This window comes from Bos indicus x Bos taurus, chromosome 8 (assembly GCF_003369695.1).
Source record: "Bos indicus x Bos taurus breed Angus x Brahman F1 hybrid chromosome 8, Bos_hybrid_MaternalHap_v2.0, whole genome shotgun sequence".
Lineage (NCBI taxonomy): Eukaryota > Metazoa > Chordata > Mammalia > Artiodactyla > Bovidae > Bos > Bos indicus x Bos taurus.
In genome coordinates, this window is record NC_040083.1 from 66,647,145 (window position 1) to 66,665,822 (window position 18,678).

General features: G+C 39.3%; 1 protein-coding gene across 1 annotated transcript in view; it reads right to left on the reverse strand.

The window, feature by feature from the left end:
* Window positions 1–4,892: 4,892 nt before the first annotated feature.
* Window positions 4,893–18,678, reverse strand: part of LOC113897465 (zinc finger protein 41-like) — a 54,269-nt gene continuing 40,483 nt past the window's right edge. Inside the window, exon 5 of the mRNA XM_027550218.1 lies at window positions 4,893–4,957. Within this exon, the coding sequence (XP_027406019.1) occupies window positions 4,908–4,957 (50 nt within the window). The 3' untranslated portion in view covers window positions 4,893–4,907. The remainder of the gene's footprint in view (window positions 4,958–18,678) is intronic.

Genomic DNA, 18,678 nt, shown 5'->3' on the forward strand with positions numbered 1-18,678 from the left:
TGAGATCCAATTATAAATAAAGGCTTTTGCACAGCAAAGGAAACCATAAACAAGATGAAAATACAATGCTCAGAAGGGGGAAAATATTTCCAAATAAAGAAATGGACAAAATACAGAAGCAGTTCATGAAGCTCAATATCAAAAAAACAAACAATCCAATCTAAAAATGGGCAGAAGACAGGAAATAAATAGACATTACTAAATAGTCATTATTGCAAAGAAGGGATACAGATGACGAAGAGGCACAAAAAAAGATGCTTATCATCACTAATTATTAGAGAAATGTTAAACCTACAATAAGGTATCATCTCTCACCTGTCAGAATATCCACCATTAAAAAATCCACAAATAGTAAATGCTGGAAATGGTATAGAGAAAAGGAAACACTCTTGCACTGTTGGTGGGAACATAAACTGATACAGCCACTATGGAAAAGTGTATGAAGATTCTTTTGAAAACCAGGAATAAAACTACCATATGACCCAGCATTTCCACTAGTGGGCATATACCTGAGAGAACCATAACTCAAAAAGACACAGGTACCCCCAGTGTTCAAGGAGGCAATATTTACAATAGCCAGGATGGAAATAAGTGAGTGTCCAACAGATTAGCAGATAAAGAAGATGTGGTACATATATACAATGGAATATTTTCAGCCATAAAAGGGAACAAAATTGAGTCATCCGTACACATGTGGGCAGATTTGGAGTCCTTTTTGTAGAGTGAAGTAGGTCAGAAAAAGAAAAACAAATATTAACCCAGGTACATGGAATCTAAAAAAATGGTACCAATGAACCTAGTTGCAGGGCAGGGAGAGAAGATGCAGACACTGAGAACCAACATGTGGACACAGGAGGGGAAGAGGAAGGTGGGATGAATTGGAAGATTAGGTTTGACATAAATACATTACCACCTGTAAAATAGATAGCTAATGGGAATCTGCTGTATAGCACAGGGAGCTCAGCTCAGTGCTCTGTGATGACATAAATGGATTGGATAGGGGGAGGGAGATCCAAGTAGAAGAAGATATATGTATACATATAACTGGTTCACTTCTTGTATAGCAGAAACTAACAAAAAATTGTAACAGAATTACACATCAATTTTAAAAAAAGCTAAGTTATCAAAATGGAGGATTGCATAATGATAAGGAGGTGGAGTCAGAAGATATAACAATCCTAAAGAGTATGGTTCAGAAAACAGCTCATCAAAACAAGAGGAAAAAACTGATAAAAATCAGCTTGAAAGTTCAACAGAATTCCATTTGCACTTAATGGATTCATCAGTCAAAATAAGCACACAGTTGAACTGAGCAGCACTATCAATCAATGGGACTTAATCAACATTTATACAATATTTTATTCTATGACATTAAAACACACATTATTTAGCTCAGACAAAGTCTGACTGAGATAGACAACATTGTGGGTAACAATGCACAATTTAAAGTTCACAGAAGAAATCCTTCAAAGTAGGATCCCACTGAGTAGCCTAGCTGAAACAGTAGTCTGTCCCGTAAGTGATTAGTATCAAGGACTGTTTTCTTGTGTGAGTCTTCTTATGTCCAAAGTGGGCTGAAATCTGGTTCAGACATTACCCATTCACAGTAAACATTAAGGATGTCTCTGAGTTTTGTTGATGGATGGTTGATTTCTCATAGACAAAATTTCCTGTTTTATTATATTCACTGAGCTTCCTCTGAGTTCTCTGATGCTGCACTACTGGTCAGTTTCCACCCACCCCACCCCACCCCCTTTCTAATACATTTGTACAGTTACTCTGACAGTTCGTAAGATCTGACTTTTAGCTAAAAGCTTTCCCATGATAATGGGGTTTCTCCCCTATGTGACTTCTCTGATGTATTCCTAGGCCTGGAAGGCTGCATCAGGTTTTCTAAAGCTTATTAAATTCATAGCAGGTCTCTTATATGTGGAGTGATATACTCTGAAGATTAGTTTATAAGAGAAAACTTACCAACATTCAGTACCCATTAACTTTTACCAAGTGTGAGTTCTCTGAAAACATTATAGGACTGGCATCTGTCTACAATCTTTCTCACAATCAATACATTCATAGGATGTCTCCCCTGTGAATTCACTGATGAAGGGTTAGATGAAAATTTCCACAGGATTTCCCACACTTATTAATTACACTCCTATGGTTTCTGTCTTGTGTGAATTTTCTGATGCCTAGTGAGGTGGCACTTCTTAGAGAGACATTTCCCACACTTACTTCATAGGTTTTCTCCCCAGTATGAGTTCTCTGATGCATTTTTAGGAACGATTTCAAGGCAAAGGCTTTTCCACATTTACTGCACTCAAAGGTTTCTTCCCGGGTGTGAATTATCTGATGAACAGTGGGGTAACTTTTTGTACTGAAGGATTTTCCACATTTATTACACTCATAGGGTTTCCCCCCTGTGTGACTTCTCTGATGAATAGTGAACTAACTTTTTGTACTGAATGATTTCCCACATTTATCACACTCATAGGCTTTCTCCCATGTGTGAGTTCTCTGATGATCAGTGAGGTAATGTTTTCTACTGAAGGATTTCCCACATTTATCACACTCAGGCTTTCTCCCCTGTGTGAGTTCTCTCATGAATAGTGAGCTGTTCTCTATTGAAGGATTTTCCACATTTATTACACTCATAGGGTTTCTCCCCTGTGTGATTTCTCTGGTGAACAATAAGGTAACTTTTTCCATAGAAGGATTTTCCACATATATTACACGGATATGCTTTCTCCCCTCTGTGAATTCTCTGATGCACAATGAGGTATGCTTTGCTAGAGATAGATTTCCCAGACTCACAACATTCATAGCGTTTCTTCCCTGTGTGAATTTTCTTATGTTGCTTGAGGTATGACTTGCAGGTAAAAGCTTTCTTATGTTCATTACATGCAAAAGGTTTCTGCCCACTATGAGTTGTATGATGGTCAATGAGGTTTGACTTCCTAGAGAAGGATTTTCCACATTCTCACATCCATAGTTTCACACTTATTTGAGCTTTCTGATGCACACTAAAGGTATTCTGAGAAGATAAGGTTTACTGAAATATTGTACCATTGCAGAAGCTCCTCTTTGTGTCAAGTTTCTGGGATATGGTAAGGGCTGCATGAGAGTTTAAGTGACTTGTAATTTCAAAGGTCTTGATTCCTGAGTGACTGCTCTGATGTTCTCTGCAGTGTGACTTCTGGCTGAAAGTTTTCTCCCTGTGTCTGTAGTTTGATGTTGAGTAAAGTCTTGCTGCAAAAGTTTGCCTTCATTTGCCAGGCTTTTCTTTAAGAGGTTATCAAGTCTACATTCTTATGAAAGGAAAAAAAATGGTTAATGAAGATTACAACACATTTCTGTTTCAGGATGCAGCCTTTATATGTGTCTTAGATTTTATTTGACCGTTTGGTTTTTAGTCACCAAATCTTACCAAAATAAACAAATTCCAAATATGTTCCTATACTCCTTGAGAAACAAAGACACCAAAATTATGATTATCACTATAAACCTGAATTTTAAAAATAACAGAAAATTAATAAATAGATACTAGAGAACTCTAAAAAGTGGTTCACTAAGAAACATGAAAATTAGAGTTTGGGATGACCGACTCTCAGCAGTAGGTACAATTGCAAGAGAAATCTGTCAGTAATGGTTTTCAACACTATATCAAAGAAGGAATTGGACTGTGGAATAAAATCAATGTCTAGATCCTTATACATTCAACTAGAGATCACAGTGGTAGGATACTGAGTAGTCAATAACCTTCAGCTGGAGTTTCCTCATTTCAACTCCACATATAAACACTAAAACAAATTCATACTTGCACTGATTTTTCTCCTGATTAAAGAAGCAATTCTATAGTTCAAACCCTCCTGAAGAAATTCACAGGTATATAAATGTACAGAAGTTAAAAATTAATGAGACATAAAATAACACACTGACCTGGAACGAATCCATTTCTACATGCTGGCTCTGATGCCTTAGTTTATTACATCAGGGTTGTTCAACAACACTGTTGAACATCAAATCATAAGTTTTCCCTTTCATTATGATTATTCACTCTCCTGAGCCTAGTCTTTTTTATTTTTTAATTTTATTTATTTATTTTTTTTTTGCCATACAACATCCAGTGTGAGGTCTTACTTCTCTGACCAGGGATGGAATCCATGAACCCTGCAGTGGAACTAACGACTGGAACGTCCCGGGAAGTCACCCTGAAACTTGTCTCAACCAGGACTAAGCTCCATGTAAGTATCCCATGCACTGCTGAACATATAGTAACAGTTTCTATTAACTGAGATCATTTAATCTCATGCTTCACCCTATTTCCAAAAGCCTACTTTTATTAATTTCTCATGTTTCTTTTATGTTTGACTGCTCTTGCCCAGGATATTTCACTTCCCATGTAACATGCCAGACCTACGCCCAAACCTAAGATGGCAGTGAGCACGCCACTCTAAATACAACAGATAAAAGGGTCAAGTGGCAGCATTCTGAAAAGCAAACTTTTTAAAAATCTGCCTTTAGGCACATTGGATATTCAGGTTCAGTTCAGTTCAGTCGCTCAGTCGTGTCCAACTCTTTGTGACCCCATGAATCACAGCACGCCAGGCCTCCCTGTCCATCACCAACTCCCAGAGTTCACTCAAACTCATGTCCATCGAGTCGGTGATGCCATCCAGACATCTCATCCTCTGTCGTCCCCTTCTCCTCCTGCCCCCAATCCCTCCCAGCATCAGGGTCTTTTCCAATGAGTCAACTCTTCACATGAGGTGGACAAAGAGTATTGGAGTTTCAGCTTGCAATGTACATCCAGGGCTGATGTCCTTTAGGATGGACTGGTTGGATCTCCTCACAGTCCAAGGTACTTTAAAGAGTCTTCTCCAACACCACAGTTCAAAGGCATCAATTCTTCAGTGCTCAGCTTTCTTCACAGTCCAGCTCTCACATCCATACATGGCCACTGGAAAAGGATATTCAGGTTACTATTTCATAACTCTGTGATATTTTTCTATTCTAGTCTGGCCAGGCCATACATCTCCCATTCTGTCTCTTAGTTGTTCAGTCATGTCTGACTCTTTGTGACCCATGGACTGTAGCCACCAAGTTCCTCTATCTTCCTTAACTACAATAATACTTATCATTTTCAGTAAGTATCTTCTACCCACATTCTTTCTCTAAGTAACTTTACATCACAATTTTGAAATTAAAGATTAATCTAGATATCTTTGAGGCCATGCTATTTTCAAAAGTTCACCAAGAATATACATTCTAGAGTTTCCCAACACTAATTTACACTTTCACAATACTTCGTATGTCACTTATCTTAACAATGAATACATGAAAAGCACACACATTTTAAAGTAAGTTAATATCACTTAAATCAGGATGCATCTTAAAATTGATGGCACATTCAGTTTTTAGCAATCCCTAAAACAATGATTTCTCTTTTAACTGATACCATTTCACATCCTAGAAAATATATTGCATGCAGCTTTGAACTCCTAAATCTGGAACAGAACTCTCATTCTGTGATTATTTTTGCACCCCTCTGTGATATAAAATTAATTACAAGTCCTTAAAAAACAAAAACTAACCTCGGTTTCATTGGCTCAGATTCAATGCAAATATACATGTTTCATAAGTGAAAGAAATTTGACTGATGCATCAATAAATATGAAATACCACACTCAAACCCAACTCTATATTCAATCCAATGTAATAATACATTACCAGTTATACACAATATTCCAGAAGAGGTAGGAATCAAGTATGGAATAATCTTTTTTGTTGCAGCATGGGCGGGTGCAACGGCACACAAGCACAGGTGGCTGCAACGGAGCACAAGCATGGCTGAGAGGAGCTACCCCACGTCCAAGGTTAGAGGCAGAAGCCAGGAGGAGCCCATGCCAGAGGGGTGGCGGCCAAGAGGAGCTACCCCACGTCCGAGGTCAGGGGCAGCGGCCGAGAGGAGCTACCCACCACCCGAGGTCAGGGGCGGCAGCCGAGAGTGCCAGACTGCGACAGTGCAGGAGCAGCCGAGAGGAGCTACCCCATGTCCAAGGTCAGGGGCGGCAGCCGGGAGGAGCTACCCCATGGCCGAGGAGTGGTGGCTGCATGGGCACAGGAGGGCCTAGAGGAGCTACTCCATGTTCAAGGTCAGGAGGGGCAGTGGTGAGGAGATACCCCTCGTCCAAGGTAAGGAGCAGTGGCTGTACTTTGCTCAAGCAGCCGTGAGGAGATACCCCAAGTCCAAGGTAAAAGAAACCCAAGTAAGACGGTAGGTGTTGCAAGAGGGCATCAGAGGGCAGACACAGAGAAACCATAATCACAGAAAACTAGTCAATCTAATCACACTAGTACCATACTTGTCTAACTCAATGAAACTAAGCCATGCCCTGTGCGGCCACCCAAGACGAGCGAGTCATGATGGAGAGGTCTGACAGAATGTGGTCCACTGGAGAAGGGAATGGCAAACCACTTCAGTATTCTTGCCTTGAGAACCCCATGAGCAGTATGAAAAGGCAAAGTGATAGGACATTGAAAGAGGAACTCCCCAGGTCAGTAGGTGCCCAATATGCTACTGGAGATCAGTGGAGAAATAACTCCAAAAAGAATGAAGGGATGGAGCCAAAGCAAAAACAATACCCAGTTATAGATGTGACTGGTGATAGAAGCAAGGTCTGATGCTGCAAAGAGCAATATTGCATAGGAACCTGGAATATCAGGTCCATTAATCAAGGCAAATTGGAAGTGGTCAAACAGGAGATGGCAAGAGTGAACGTCGACCTTCTAGGAATCAGCGAACTAAAATGGACTGGAATGGGTGAATTTAACTCAGATGACCATTATATCTACTACTGCGGGCAGGAATCCCTTAGAAGAAATGGAGTAGCCATCATGGTCAACAAAGGAGTCCGAAATGCAGTACTTGGATGCAATCTCAAAAACGATAGAATGATCTCTGTTTGTTTCCAAGGCAAACCATTCAATATCAGGGTAATCCAAGTTTATGACCCAACCAGTAATGCTGAAGAAGCTGAAGTTGAACAGTTCTATGAAGACCTACAAGACCTTTTAGAACTAACACCCAAAAAAGATGGTCTTTTCATTATAGGGGACTGGAATGCAAAAGTAGGAAGTCAAGAAACACCTGGGGTAACAGGCAAATTTGGCCTTGGAATATGGAATGAAGCAGGGCAAAGGCTAATAGAACTTTGCCAAGAGAATGTACTGGTCATAGCAAACACCCTCTTCCAAGAACACAAGTGAAGACTCTACCAGATGGTGATGGTTGGACATCATCAGATGGTCAACACCGAAATCACACTGATTGTATTCTTTGCAGCCAAAGATGGAGAAGCTCCATACAGTCAGCAAAAACAAGACCAGGAGCTGATTGTGGCTCAGATCATGAACTCCTTATTGCCAAATTCAGACTTAAATTGATGAAAGCAGGGAAAACCACTATTCAGTTCAGTTCAGTTCAGTTCAGTCGCTCAGTCATGTATGACTCTTTGTGACCACATGAATCACAGCATGCCAGGCCTCCCTGTCCATCACCAATTCCCTGAGTTCACCTAGACACACGTCCATCAAGTCAGTGATGCCATCCAGCCATCTCATCCTCTGTCGTCCCCTCTCCTCCTGCCCCCAATCCCTCCCAGCATCAGAGTCTTTTCCAGTGAGTCAACTCTTCGCATGAGGTGGCCTAGGTACTGGAGTTTCAGCTTTAGCATCATTCCTTCCAAAGAAATCCCAGGGCTGATCTCCTTCAGGATGGACTGGTTGGATCTCCTTGCAGTCCAAGGGACTCTCAAGAGTCTTCTCCAATACCACAGTTCAAGACCATCAATTCTTCGGTGCTCAGCTTTCTTCACAGTCCAACTCTTGCATCCATACATGACCACTGGAAAAACCATAGCCTTGACTAGACAGACCTTTGTTGGCAAAGTAATGTCTCTGCTTTTGATTATGATATCTAGGTTGGTAATAACTTTCTTTCCAAGGAGTAAGCATCTTTTAATTTCATGGCTGCAGTCACCATCTGCAGTGATTTTGGAGCCCCAAAAAATAAAGTCTGACACTGTTTCCCCATCTATTTCCCATGAAGTGATGGGACCAGATGCCATGATCTTCGTTTTCTGAATGTTGAGCTTTAAGGCAATTTTTTCACTCTCCACTTTCACTTTCATCAAGAGGCTTTTTAGTTCCTCTTCACTTTCTGCTATAAGGGTGGTGTTATCTGCATCTCTGAGGTTATTGATATTTATCCCGGCGATCTTGATTCCAGCTTGTGCTTCTTCCAGCCCAGCGTTTCTCATGATGTACTCTGCATATAAGTTAAATAAACAGGGTGGCCATTCAGGTATGACCTAAATCAAATCCCTTATGTATACAAAGGAAGTGAGAAATAGATTTAAGGGGCTAGATCTGATAGATAGAGTGCCTGATGAACTATGGAATGAGGTTTGTGACATTGTACAGGAGACAGGGATCAAGACCATCCCCATGGAAAAGAAATACAAAAAAGCAAAATGGCTGTCTGGGGAGTCCTTCCAAATAGCTGTGAAAAGAAGAGAAGCGAAAAGCAAAAGAGAAAAGGAAAGATATAAGCATCTGAATGCAGAGTTCCAAAGAATAGCAAGGAGAGATAAGAAAGCCTTCCTCAGCAATCAATGCAAAGAAGTAGAGGAAAACAACAGAATGGGAAAGACTAGAGATCTCTTCAAGAAAATTAGAGATACCAAGCGAACATTCCATGCAAAGATGGGCTCAATAAAGGACAGAAATGGTAGGAACCTAACAGAAGCAGAAGATATTAAGAAGAGGTGGCAAGAATACACAGAAGAACTGTACAAAAAAGATCTTCACGACCCAGATAATCATAATGGTGTGATCACTCACCTAGAGCCAGACATCCTGGAATGTGAAGTCAAGTGGGACTTAGAAAGCATCACTACGAACAAAGCTAGTGGAGGTGATGGAATTCCAGTTGAGCTATTTCAAATCCTGAAAGATGATGCTGTGAAAGTGCTGCACTCAATATGCCAGCAAATACGGAAAACTCAGCAGTGGCCACAGGACTGGAAAAGGTCAGTTTTCATTCCAATCCCAAATAAAGTCAATGCCAAAGAATGCCCAAACTACAGCACAATTGCACTCATCTCACACACTAGTAAAGTAATGCTCAAAATTCTCAGCGATACATGAACTGTGAACTTCCAGATGTTCAAGGTGGTTTTAAAAAAGGCAGAGGAACCAGAGACCAAATTGCCAACATCCACTGGGTCATTGAAAAAGCAAGAGCTCCAGAAAAACACCTATGTCTGCTTTATTGACTACGCCAAAGCCTTTAACTGTGTGGATCACAATAAACTGTGGAGAATTCTGAAAGAGATGGGAATACCAGACCACCTGACCTACCTCTTGAGAAACCTGTATGCAGGTCAGGAAGCAACTGTGAAAACTGGACATGGAACAACAGACTGGTTCTAAATAGGAAAAGGAGTACGTCAAGGCTGTATACTGTCACCCTGCTTATTTAACTTATATGCACAGTACATCATAAGAAATGCTGGGCTGGAAGAAGCACAAGCTGGAATCAACATCGCTGGGAGAAATAACAATAACCTCAGATATGCAGATGACACCACCCTTATGGCAGAAAGTGAAGAGGAACTAAAAAGCCTCTTGATGAAAGTGAAAGAGGAGAGTGAAAAAGTTCCCTTAAAGCTCAACATTCAGAAAACAAAGATCATGGCATCTGGTCCCATCACTTCATGGGAAATAGATGGGGAAACAGTGGAAACAGTGTCAGACTTTATTTTTTGGGGCTCCAAAATCACTGTAGATGGTGACTGCAGCCATGAAATTAAAAGACACTTACTCCTTGGAAGAAAAGTTATGACCAAAAGTTATTGAAAAGCAGAGACATTATTTTGCCAACAAAGTCCGTCTAGTCAAGGCTATGTTTTTCCCAGTGGTCATGTATGGATGCGAGAGTTGGACTGTGAAGAAAGCTGAGTGCCAAAGAATTGATGCTTCTGAACTGTGGTGTTGGAGAAGACTCTTGAGAGTCCCTTGGACTGCAAGGAGATCCAACCCGTCCATTCTAAAGGAGATCAGCCCTGGGTGTTCTTTGGAAGGAATGATGCTGAAGCTGAAACTCCAGTACTTTGGCCACCTCATGCAAAGAGTTGACTCATTTGAAAAGACTCTGACCCTGCGAGGGATTGGGGGCAGGAGGAAAAGGGGACAACAGAGGATGAGATGGCTGGATGGCATCACCAACTCGATGGACGTGAGTCTGAGTGAACTCCGAGAGTTGGTGATGGACAGGGAGGCCTGGCGTACTGCAATTCATGGGGTCGCAAAGAGTCGGAGACGACTGAACTGAACTGAACTGATAATACATTATAATTTACACAGAAACATTCATATATTTTGTGTATATGTGTTACTTTTAAAATTCAGGTATATAATGATAACCGTAGTAATTTTGGTGTCATCGAAATTTTCCACTGTCCATAAAATTTTCCAATCAAGAATAATGGAGTGGGTTTCCATTTCTGATCCCAGGGTATTTTCCCAAACCAGAGATCAAACCCACATCTCTTGAGTCTCCTGCATTGGTAGGTGGACTCTTTACCACTGGGCCCTCTGGGAAGCCCATACCAGGTTTGCTGCTGCTAAGTCGATTCAGTAGTGTCCAACTCTGTGCGACCCCATAGACGGCAGCCCACCAGGCTCCCCTGACCCTGGGATTCTCCAGGCAAGAACACTGGAGTGGGTTGCCATTTCCTTCTCCAAGGCATGAAAGTAAAAAGTGAAAGTGAAGTCGCTCAGTCATGTCCGACTGTTTCTAAACTTCAAGATTTAAGTCCCCACAAAGAACACTGTTTAACACTGTTTCACAATGGTCACCTCTAACTGAATCATTTTCAATCTTATTTCCCCAAGAGTTGTATTGACACCTCAGCTCATGAGTCTTGTTTATAGACTCCTCCTTTAATAAAAATGGATCTTTTCCTTGTTTCAACTTGACAATTACATCTAGCTTTGTAAAACAATAACAATAACCTATAAATGGGAAATAATTTAGGATTTAGTTCAGCTCCAAGTGCTTTAACATACGTGAATGAAGGAAGGAACTGTTACAGGAGTGCAGCATACTGACGGTGCTCGTTTGACCTTTCCTTTGGAGGGAAACTAAATATCATTTTTTTCTGGATCAAAAAAGAAACTGATCTCATTAAACTCCTGTATCATAATCAGTCTACATATACACAGGTTTAAATAAGACTCTGCAAACAAACTTCTATATCATGGCCTTGATAGTGTAAGAGGAATGGCAGACACCCTGCAACTGGAAACAGGTCAAAAAAAAAAGAAAATAAAAAGACACAAAAAGGAATCAGTTAACTGAAAACATGAGGCAGAAGAATGAATAAGTGAGCTGAAAGACAGATTGGTAGAAATCACTGCTGCAGAATAAAGAATGACAAGAAACAAGGATAGGTAAAATAATTTTAAAAATTGGGAGGGAGGGTTCACAATTTGCAATTTTAATTACTCTGTTTACATCAAACCCTCCTGTTTCTCATTTATATTACTGTGTCTACTCACAAAATACTTCTGTATTTTCAATACTACCTCACTTCTGATTGCTGAATATGGATGTTTCAATTCAGTTCTGACAGTATCTGCAGATCCCATTGTCCAGGGGTTGAGTCCCACAAAATCACCTCCTCAAACTTTAGATGTCAATTACAAGTCTAGATTGCGACCTGTGACTCAGATCAACTGACTATAAATCAGAGGCCCCATATCCTCACCCTCTGATTTAATTTGCTAGAATCGAAGGCAATGACACCCCACTCCAGTACTCTTGCCTGGAAAATCCCATGGACGGAGGAGCCTGGTATGCTGCAGTCCATGGGGTCACTAAGAGTCAGAAACGACTGAGTCACTTCACTTTCACTTTTCACTTTTATGCACTGGAGAAGGAAATGGCAACCCACTCCAGTGTTCTTGCCTGGAGAATCCCAGGGACGGGGGAACCTGGTGGGCTGCCGTCTATGGGGTCACACAGAGTCGGACACGACTGAAGCGACTTAGTAGTAGTAGTAGCTCACAGAACTCCAAAGAACAGTTTCTTACCTTTAATAGATTGCCAGTTTTATCACAAAGCACGCATCTCAGTAACAGTCAGATAAAAAAGCTGCATAGGGCAGACCTTCCAGGCCATCTAAGAGCCTCACCCTACCACCACCTCCAAATGTTCAGCATCAATGAAGAACTCTGTACCCAGAGTTCAGAAATATTTATGGAGACCTCAACATGTAGGAATAATTGTTATTAGTAATTAAGTCAATCTAAAGCCTCCCCGCCCCCTCCCTGCCTAGAAGTCAAGAGTGTGGGACTAGAAGTCACAACCCTCTAATCATTTGATTGGTATTCTTGGAACAAGCCTACATGCTCAGGTTTTCAAAGTCACCTCTTTAACATGAACTCAAGTGTGGTTGAAAGAGGTATGTTATGAATAACAAAAAGCGTTTGTTATAAATATTGTTTTGAATATTCTGTTATGGAAAACAAAATAATATCAATCTCTCTCTTATCATTTAAGAAACTGCAATCATTTTAGAACTTTGTACCAGAAACACAGATGAAGACTAAGTACTTATTATAAATCACAATATCATATGTTACTACTTCTTCTTACTCATCACAATATCATATTCTACTTTTTTTAAACCTTCAGTTTTCCAAATTGTTTTAATTAACCATTTATTTTTGGTGTGCTGGGTTGTCATTGCTGTGCTCAGGGTTTCTCTAGTTACAGTACATGGGCTTCTCTTTGCAGTAGCTTCTCTTGTTACAGAGAGCACATGATCAAGTACAAGGGCTTCAATACTTGTGGCTCTTAGGCTCTAAAGTGTGGGCTCGGTAGCTGTGTCGGAAGGGATCTGTTGCTCAGAGGCAAGTGGAATCTTCCCACTGCAGGAATAGAACTCATGTCCCATACATTGCCTGGCGGATTCTTATCCACTGTACTACCAGGAAAGTCCTACCATACTATACTATTAAGGTAGTACTGATGTAAGAATAGACATGAAAATAGAGACCAAAAATGAGTAATAAATCTAAACATAGAAGAAAAAAAGTTGTAAAATATGAAGAAAAAACCATAGCAGTGGGAATTCCTGGGCAGGTGGCAGGGAGCGGGTGGTGGTCCAGTGGTTAACAATCCGCGTGCCAATGCAGTCAATCCTGCCAATATCCCCATCTGGGAATATTCCACATGCCTCGGGCAACACAGCCTGAGTACCACAATTACTGAGTCTGCACATAAAAACTACTGAAGCCTGCATGCCCATGAGCAGGTATTCTCCAACAAGAGAAACCACCGCAATGAGAAGCCTGCACACTACAACTAGAGTAGCCTCTGCTCACTGCAACTAGAGAAAGCCCACGCGCAGCAAGAAAAACCCAGCGCAGCCAAAATTACATTTAAAAAAATGATTAATTTTTTGATTCTGAGTTAGAATTAGATTCTTAGATTTGACAAAAACAAATAAAACAGAAAACAGTTCGGCTGTATGGTATCAAAATAAGAAACTTTTGGGCTTCAAAGAGCTCCATGTAGAGAGTGAAAAGACAACTCACAGAATGGGAGAAAATATTTACAAAATATGTAATTGATAAAGAAACGTGTATCCAGAAATTTACTAAAAAAACTTATAAGTTAACAGTAAAAAAGGACAAATGACCCAATCTATAACTGGATAATTGATATGAACAGATATTTTTCCAAGGAACATATACGAACAGGCAATAAGCAAGTAGCATATAAAAGATGCTCAAAGTCAGGGAGATACAACTGGTAACTATAATGAAACTCATTCATACCCATTAGGAGGGCTTTAAAAATAAAAGACAGAAAATAATAATCATTAAGGTATATGTGGGAAAATGGGAACTCTTATTCTTTGTCAGTGGGCTGCTAAAAACCTGCCACTGCTTTGGAATAGTGTTTTGGCACTTAAACAGTGTTACTATAGCTCCCAGTGATTTCACTCAAAATATATACAAAGTAGAATGAAAAACTGTGAACGCAAAAATGTTTCTACAACTGCTCATAGCAGCATTATTCACAACTGTCAAAGTGGAAACAACCAAAGCTCATTGAGTGGTAAACAAAATATGATATAACCATACAATCAAAGATTACTTAACCAGAAATTGAAGTGGATGATAAGATCAGATCAGTCACTCAGTTGTGTCTGACTCTTTGTGACCCCATGAATCGCAGCACATCAGGCCCCCTGTCCATCACCGGAGTTCACCCAGACTCACATCCATCGAGTCAGTGATGCCATCCAGCCATCTCATCCTCTGTCATCCCCTTCTCCTCCTGCCCCCAATCCCTCCCAGCCTCAGAGTCTCTTCCAATGAGTCAACTCTTTGCATGAGGTGGCCAAAGTACTGGAGTTTCAGCTTTAGCATCTTTCCTTCCAAAGAAATCCCAGGGCTGATCTCCTTCAGAATGGACTGTTTGGATCTCCTTGCAGTCCAAGGGACTCTCAAGAGTCTTCTCCAACACCACAGTTCAAAAGCATCAATTCTTCGGCGCTCAGCTTTCTTCACAGTCCAACTCTCACATCCATACATGACCACAGGAAAAACCATAGCCTTGACTAGACGAACCTTTGTTGGCAAAGTAATGTCTGTGCTTTTGAATATGCTATCTAGGTTGGTCATAACTTTCCTTCCAAGGAGTAAGCGTCTTTTTCATGGCTGCAGAAGTGGATGATAGATACATATTATAACTCTGGTAAACTATAAAAAGATCATGCTTAGTGGAAGAAGCCGCAAAAGGCTATATATTTTGTGATTCTATTGATGTGGAACCTCTAGAAGAGTCAAATCTCTTAGAGACACAAAGTAAATTAGTAGTTCCTAGGGGCTGGAGAGCAGAAACGGAGAGTGACTACCAATGGGTACAGAGTTCCTCTTGGGGGTGATGAAAATATAATAAAAAAAAGTAGTGGTGATAGTCCCATATGTCTGTGAATATATTAAAAAGTATTTTTTTTTTGTATAAATTGAATTGTATAAACTAAAAGGATCAATTTTGGGTACGTGAATTATACTGCAGTCAAGTTGTTATTTTAAAAAAAAAAAGTTCTGACAAAGAAAACGCCAGGTCCAGATTGCCTCCTTAGTGAATTCTAGTATGAATATTTAAGGAAAAAATGATCCTAATTTTATGGCACTAAGAATAGGAAGAAAAGAAATAGGTAACAGTGAGCAACTATTTAAGTCTTATGACTAATATCATACTTGGATGTCAATAATAAATTATTTCACATTAAGTCCCAGCCAAAGAAACAAGTTAAAAGAAATGAAGATTAGAAAAATATAAAAATATCTTTATTTACAAATGATATTATCTCATATATAAAAGTTTGAGGAGTCTTCAAAACAGCTAGGAGGAGTAACAAGTGAAATATCAAATAGAAACAACAAAAATGAACATAAATTATATATCTATATAAATCCAGAAAACAATTGAAACTTGAAGTTTGAAAAGTATCATTGTAGCATCAAAAGACTTAAGGGCACAGCTCACAACAAAGATTGAAGATATGTAAGGGAAAACTACAACACATTCCAAAGGAACATTAAAAGCTAAGGAAAAGGAAAGACGTTCACAGATCAGAAAATTCAGTATTAGATGCAATATTTCCCCCAATTCTTCTACATATTCAATACAATCCTCACATACTACTACTAGGATTTCCAAAAAATATATTTTTTTAAATTTATAGGGAAAGAAACTAACAATCTAAGAAAAAACTAAGAGGACTTATTCTTTCTGATGTGAAAACATACTACAGAGCCAGATTAATTTAAAAAGTGCATTATTCATATTCACATAGGTATTTAGATCAATAAACCAGAATGATATTCAGAAATAAGCCTATGCATATATACACAATTTATTTAAAAAGGTGCCAAGGCAACTAAATAGGGAAAGGATAATCAGTCCATTAAGTAGATATTTGGCTGCAAAGAGAAAGACAAGTAATATTTCACACCATGTACAGAGATTAATGGGGAAAAGTCAAAGACTTAAAGGTAAAACCTAAACCAAGGACATTTACAGAAGAAAAATACAGGACAAAATATGAATGACCTTTGCTTAGGCAATTTATTAAGTAGAGGGATGGGGGGAATGGAACAGAAACTGAAGCAAATGATACACTGAACATCATCACAACATGAAAATATTTTGCCCAATTGTTTAGCAAACAAAATGGTCAACCATAGATTAAAAGAAAAAATTTCCAAAAGGTGCATCTTATAAAAGTCATCAAGATTACATAAAGAAGTATATTTTGAATTACTAGACAGAAAACTCAAACAAAACAAATGGTAAGAATCTGAACATACCTTTTTAAAAGCTATGTGAATGGCCAACCAGCATACGAAAGTTGTTCATCATCAAAGAGAAATGAAACCAAGTATATACAACAGACACCCAATAAAAGGATCAAAACTCGTCAGGTTTACAACACAAAATGAGGGTGTAGGCATGGAGCAAGCAGAACTACTATATGTTGCTAATGCCCACATAAATGACACATGTACTTTAAACAAATCTGGCAATTGCTTTTTTTTTTTCCTTCATATACAGGCAGATCTTAAAAGATACTACAGGTGTGGTTCCTGCAATAAAGTGAATATCACAATTGAATCACAAACTGTTTGCCTTCCTAATACATAAGAAAGTTGTTTAAACACAGGGAAGCCTAATTATGTACAGCAGCATTATGTCTAAAAAAATTATATATTCCTTAATTACAAAACACCTTATTGTTAAAATATTATTAACCATCCTCGGAGCATTTTGTGCCTGATAACTTCGCTGCTGGAGGATCCTGTGTCAATGTTGACATCTGCTGAGTATTAATGGTGATGGCTACTAAAGGATGGAATGGTTATGGCAATTTCTTTAAAGACAACAATGAAGCTTGTCACACCAATTAACTCCTGTCAGGATTTCTCCATAAAATGCAACACAAATTAACAGCATTTTTCAATAACCCTAAAATCTCTTTCAAAATTACTGAATCCTCTCAAACCCTGCCAAATCAACCTATGTACCATCACCCAAGCTTTGTTGTTGATTTATGAAGCTCAGGCAAAGAAGATTCAGCACAATGCCTAAGGGCCCTAGAATTTTCAGAATGGCAAATGAGCACTGGCTTCAGCTTAAAGTCACCAGCTGCACTAGCCCCTAACAAGAGAGTCAGCGTGTGCTTTGAAGCTAAGCATGGACATCTGTCTACCCATTATCTACCTATGAAAGTCCTGCATGGTATCTTCTTCCAATAGAGAAGTATTTCACCTATTCTGAAACTCTTGTGAAGTGTGGCCACCTGCATTAATCATCTAAGCTATAGTAGATCTTCTGGATAATAACTTCCTGCAGCTTTTTTGTCAGCCCTTGCTGTTCCCCCTTACACATTCATCTTATAGAGATGGCTTCCTTCCTTAACCCTCATGAATCAACCTATAGTAGATTCAAACTCTTCTTTTGTAGGTTCCTTGCCTCTCTCAGCCTTCATAGAATTGAAGACACTCAGGACCTTGCCAAGGACTTAACTGAATGTTGTGGGTGGTTTGACCTTCTTTTCAGAACACTAAAATATTCTCCATATCAGCAATCAAGTTATTTCACTTTCTTATCATTCATGTGTTCACTGGAGTTGGCACTTTAATTTTCCCTCAAAATTTTGCATTCATAAGTTGGCCAACTGGTGTAATAGGCCTAGTTTTTTCAGTATTATCTCGCCTTTCAGCATAACTTCCTTACTAATAATTTCTAACTTAATTTAAAGTATCATGTAACTCTTCCTTTCACTTCAACAGCTATAAGCCATTGTATGGTTATTAATTAGCCCAGTTTCAATATTGCTGTGTCTCAGGGAATAGGAGGCCTGCCTGAAGAGACTGGGGAATGGCCAGTCACAGGGGAAATCTGAACACACACAATATTTACTAATGAAGTTCACCATCTCATATGAGTGCAACTCACGGTGCCCCAAAACAATTACAATACAACATCAACAATCACAGATCACCTTACCAAATATAACAGTGAAAGAGTCTGAAATGTTATGAGAATTTCCAAAATGTGACACAGAGACACAGAGTGAGCAAATACGGTTCAAATACCGATATGCAGTCCGACCCAGGGGATTGACACAAACTTCCCATTTGTAAAAAACATTCTCGGCTGGGAAGCCTAATAAAGTAAAGCTAAATAAAACCAGGCATTCCTACAGGTATAATTATTTCATGAGACCCAGGAAACCACCCGAGGGTCTTTTCACAAGGGAATAAAAATATAGCCTCACACGATGTAGATGCAAATATTCATAGCACGTTTAGTTATGATTAGCATCAAACTAAAAAGGATCTCAACATCTATAATTAAAAATACACTACTCTTCAATAAAGGGAATAAATACAGATAAAACAACATAAACAGTCACCAAAGAATTATACAAGGAGAAAGAAGTCATACAGGCAGTACATAAAGTATGATTCCATTTATATGAATTTCCAAAAAAGGGAAAAGTAGGGAACATCCCTGGTGGTCAAGTGCCT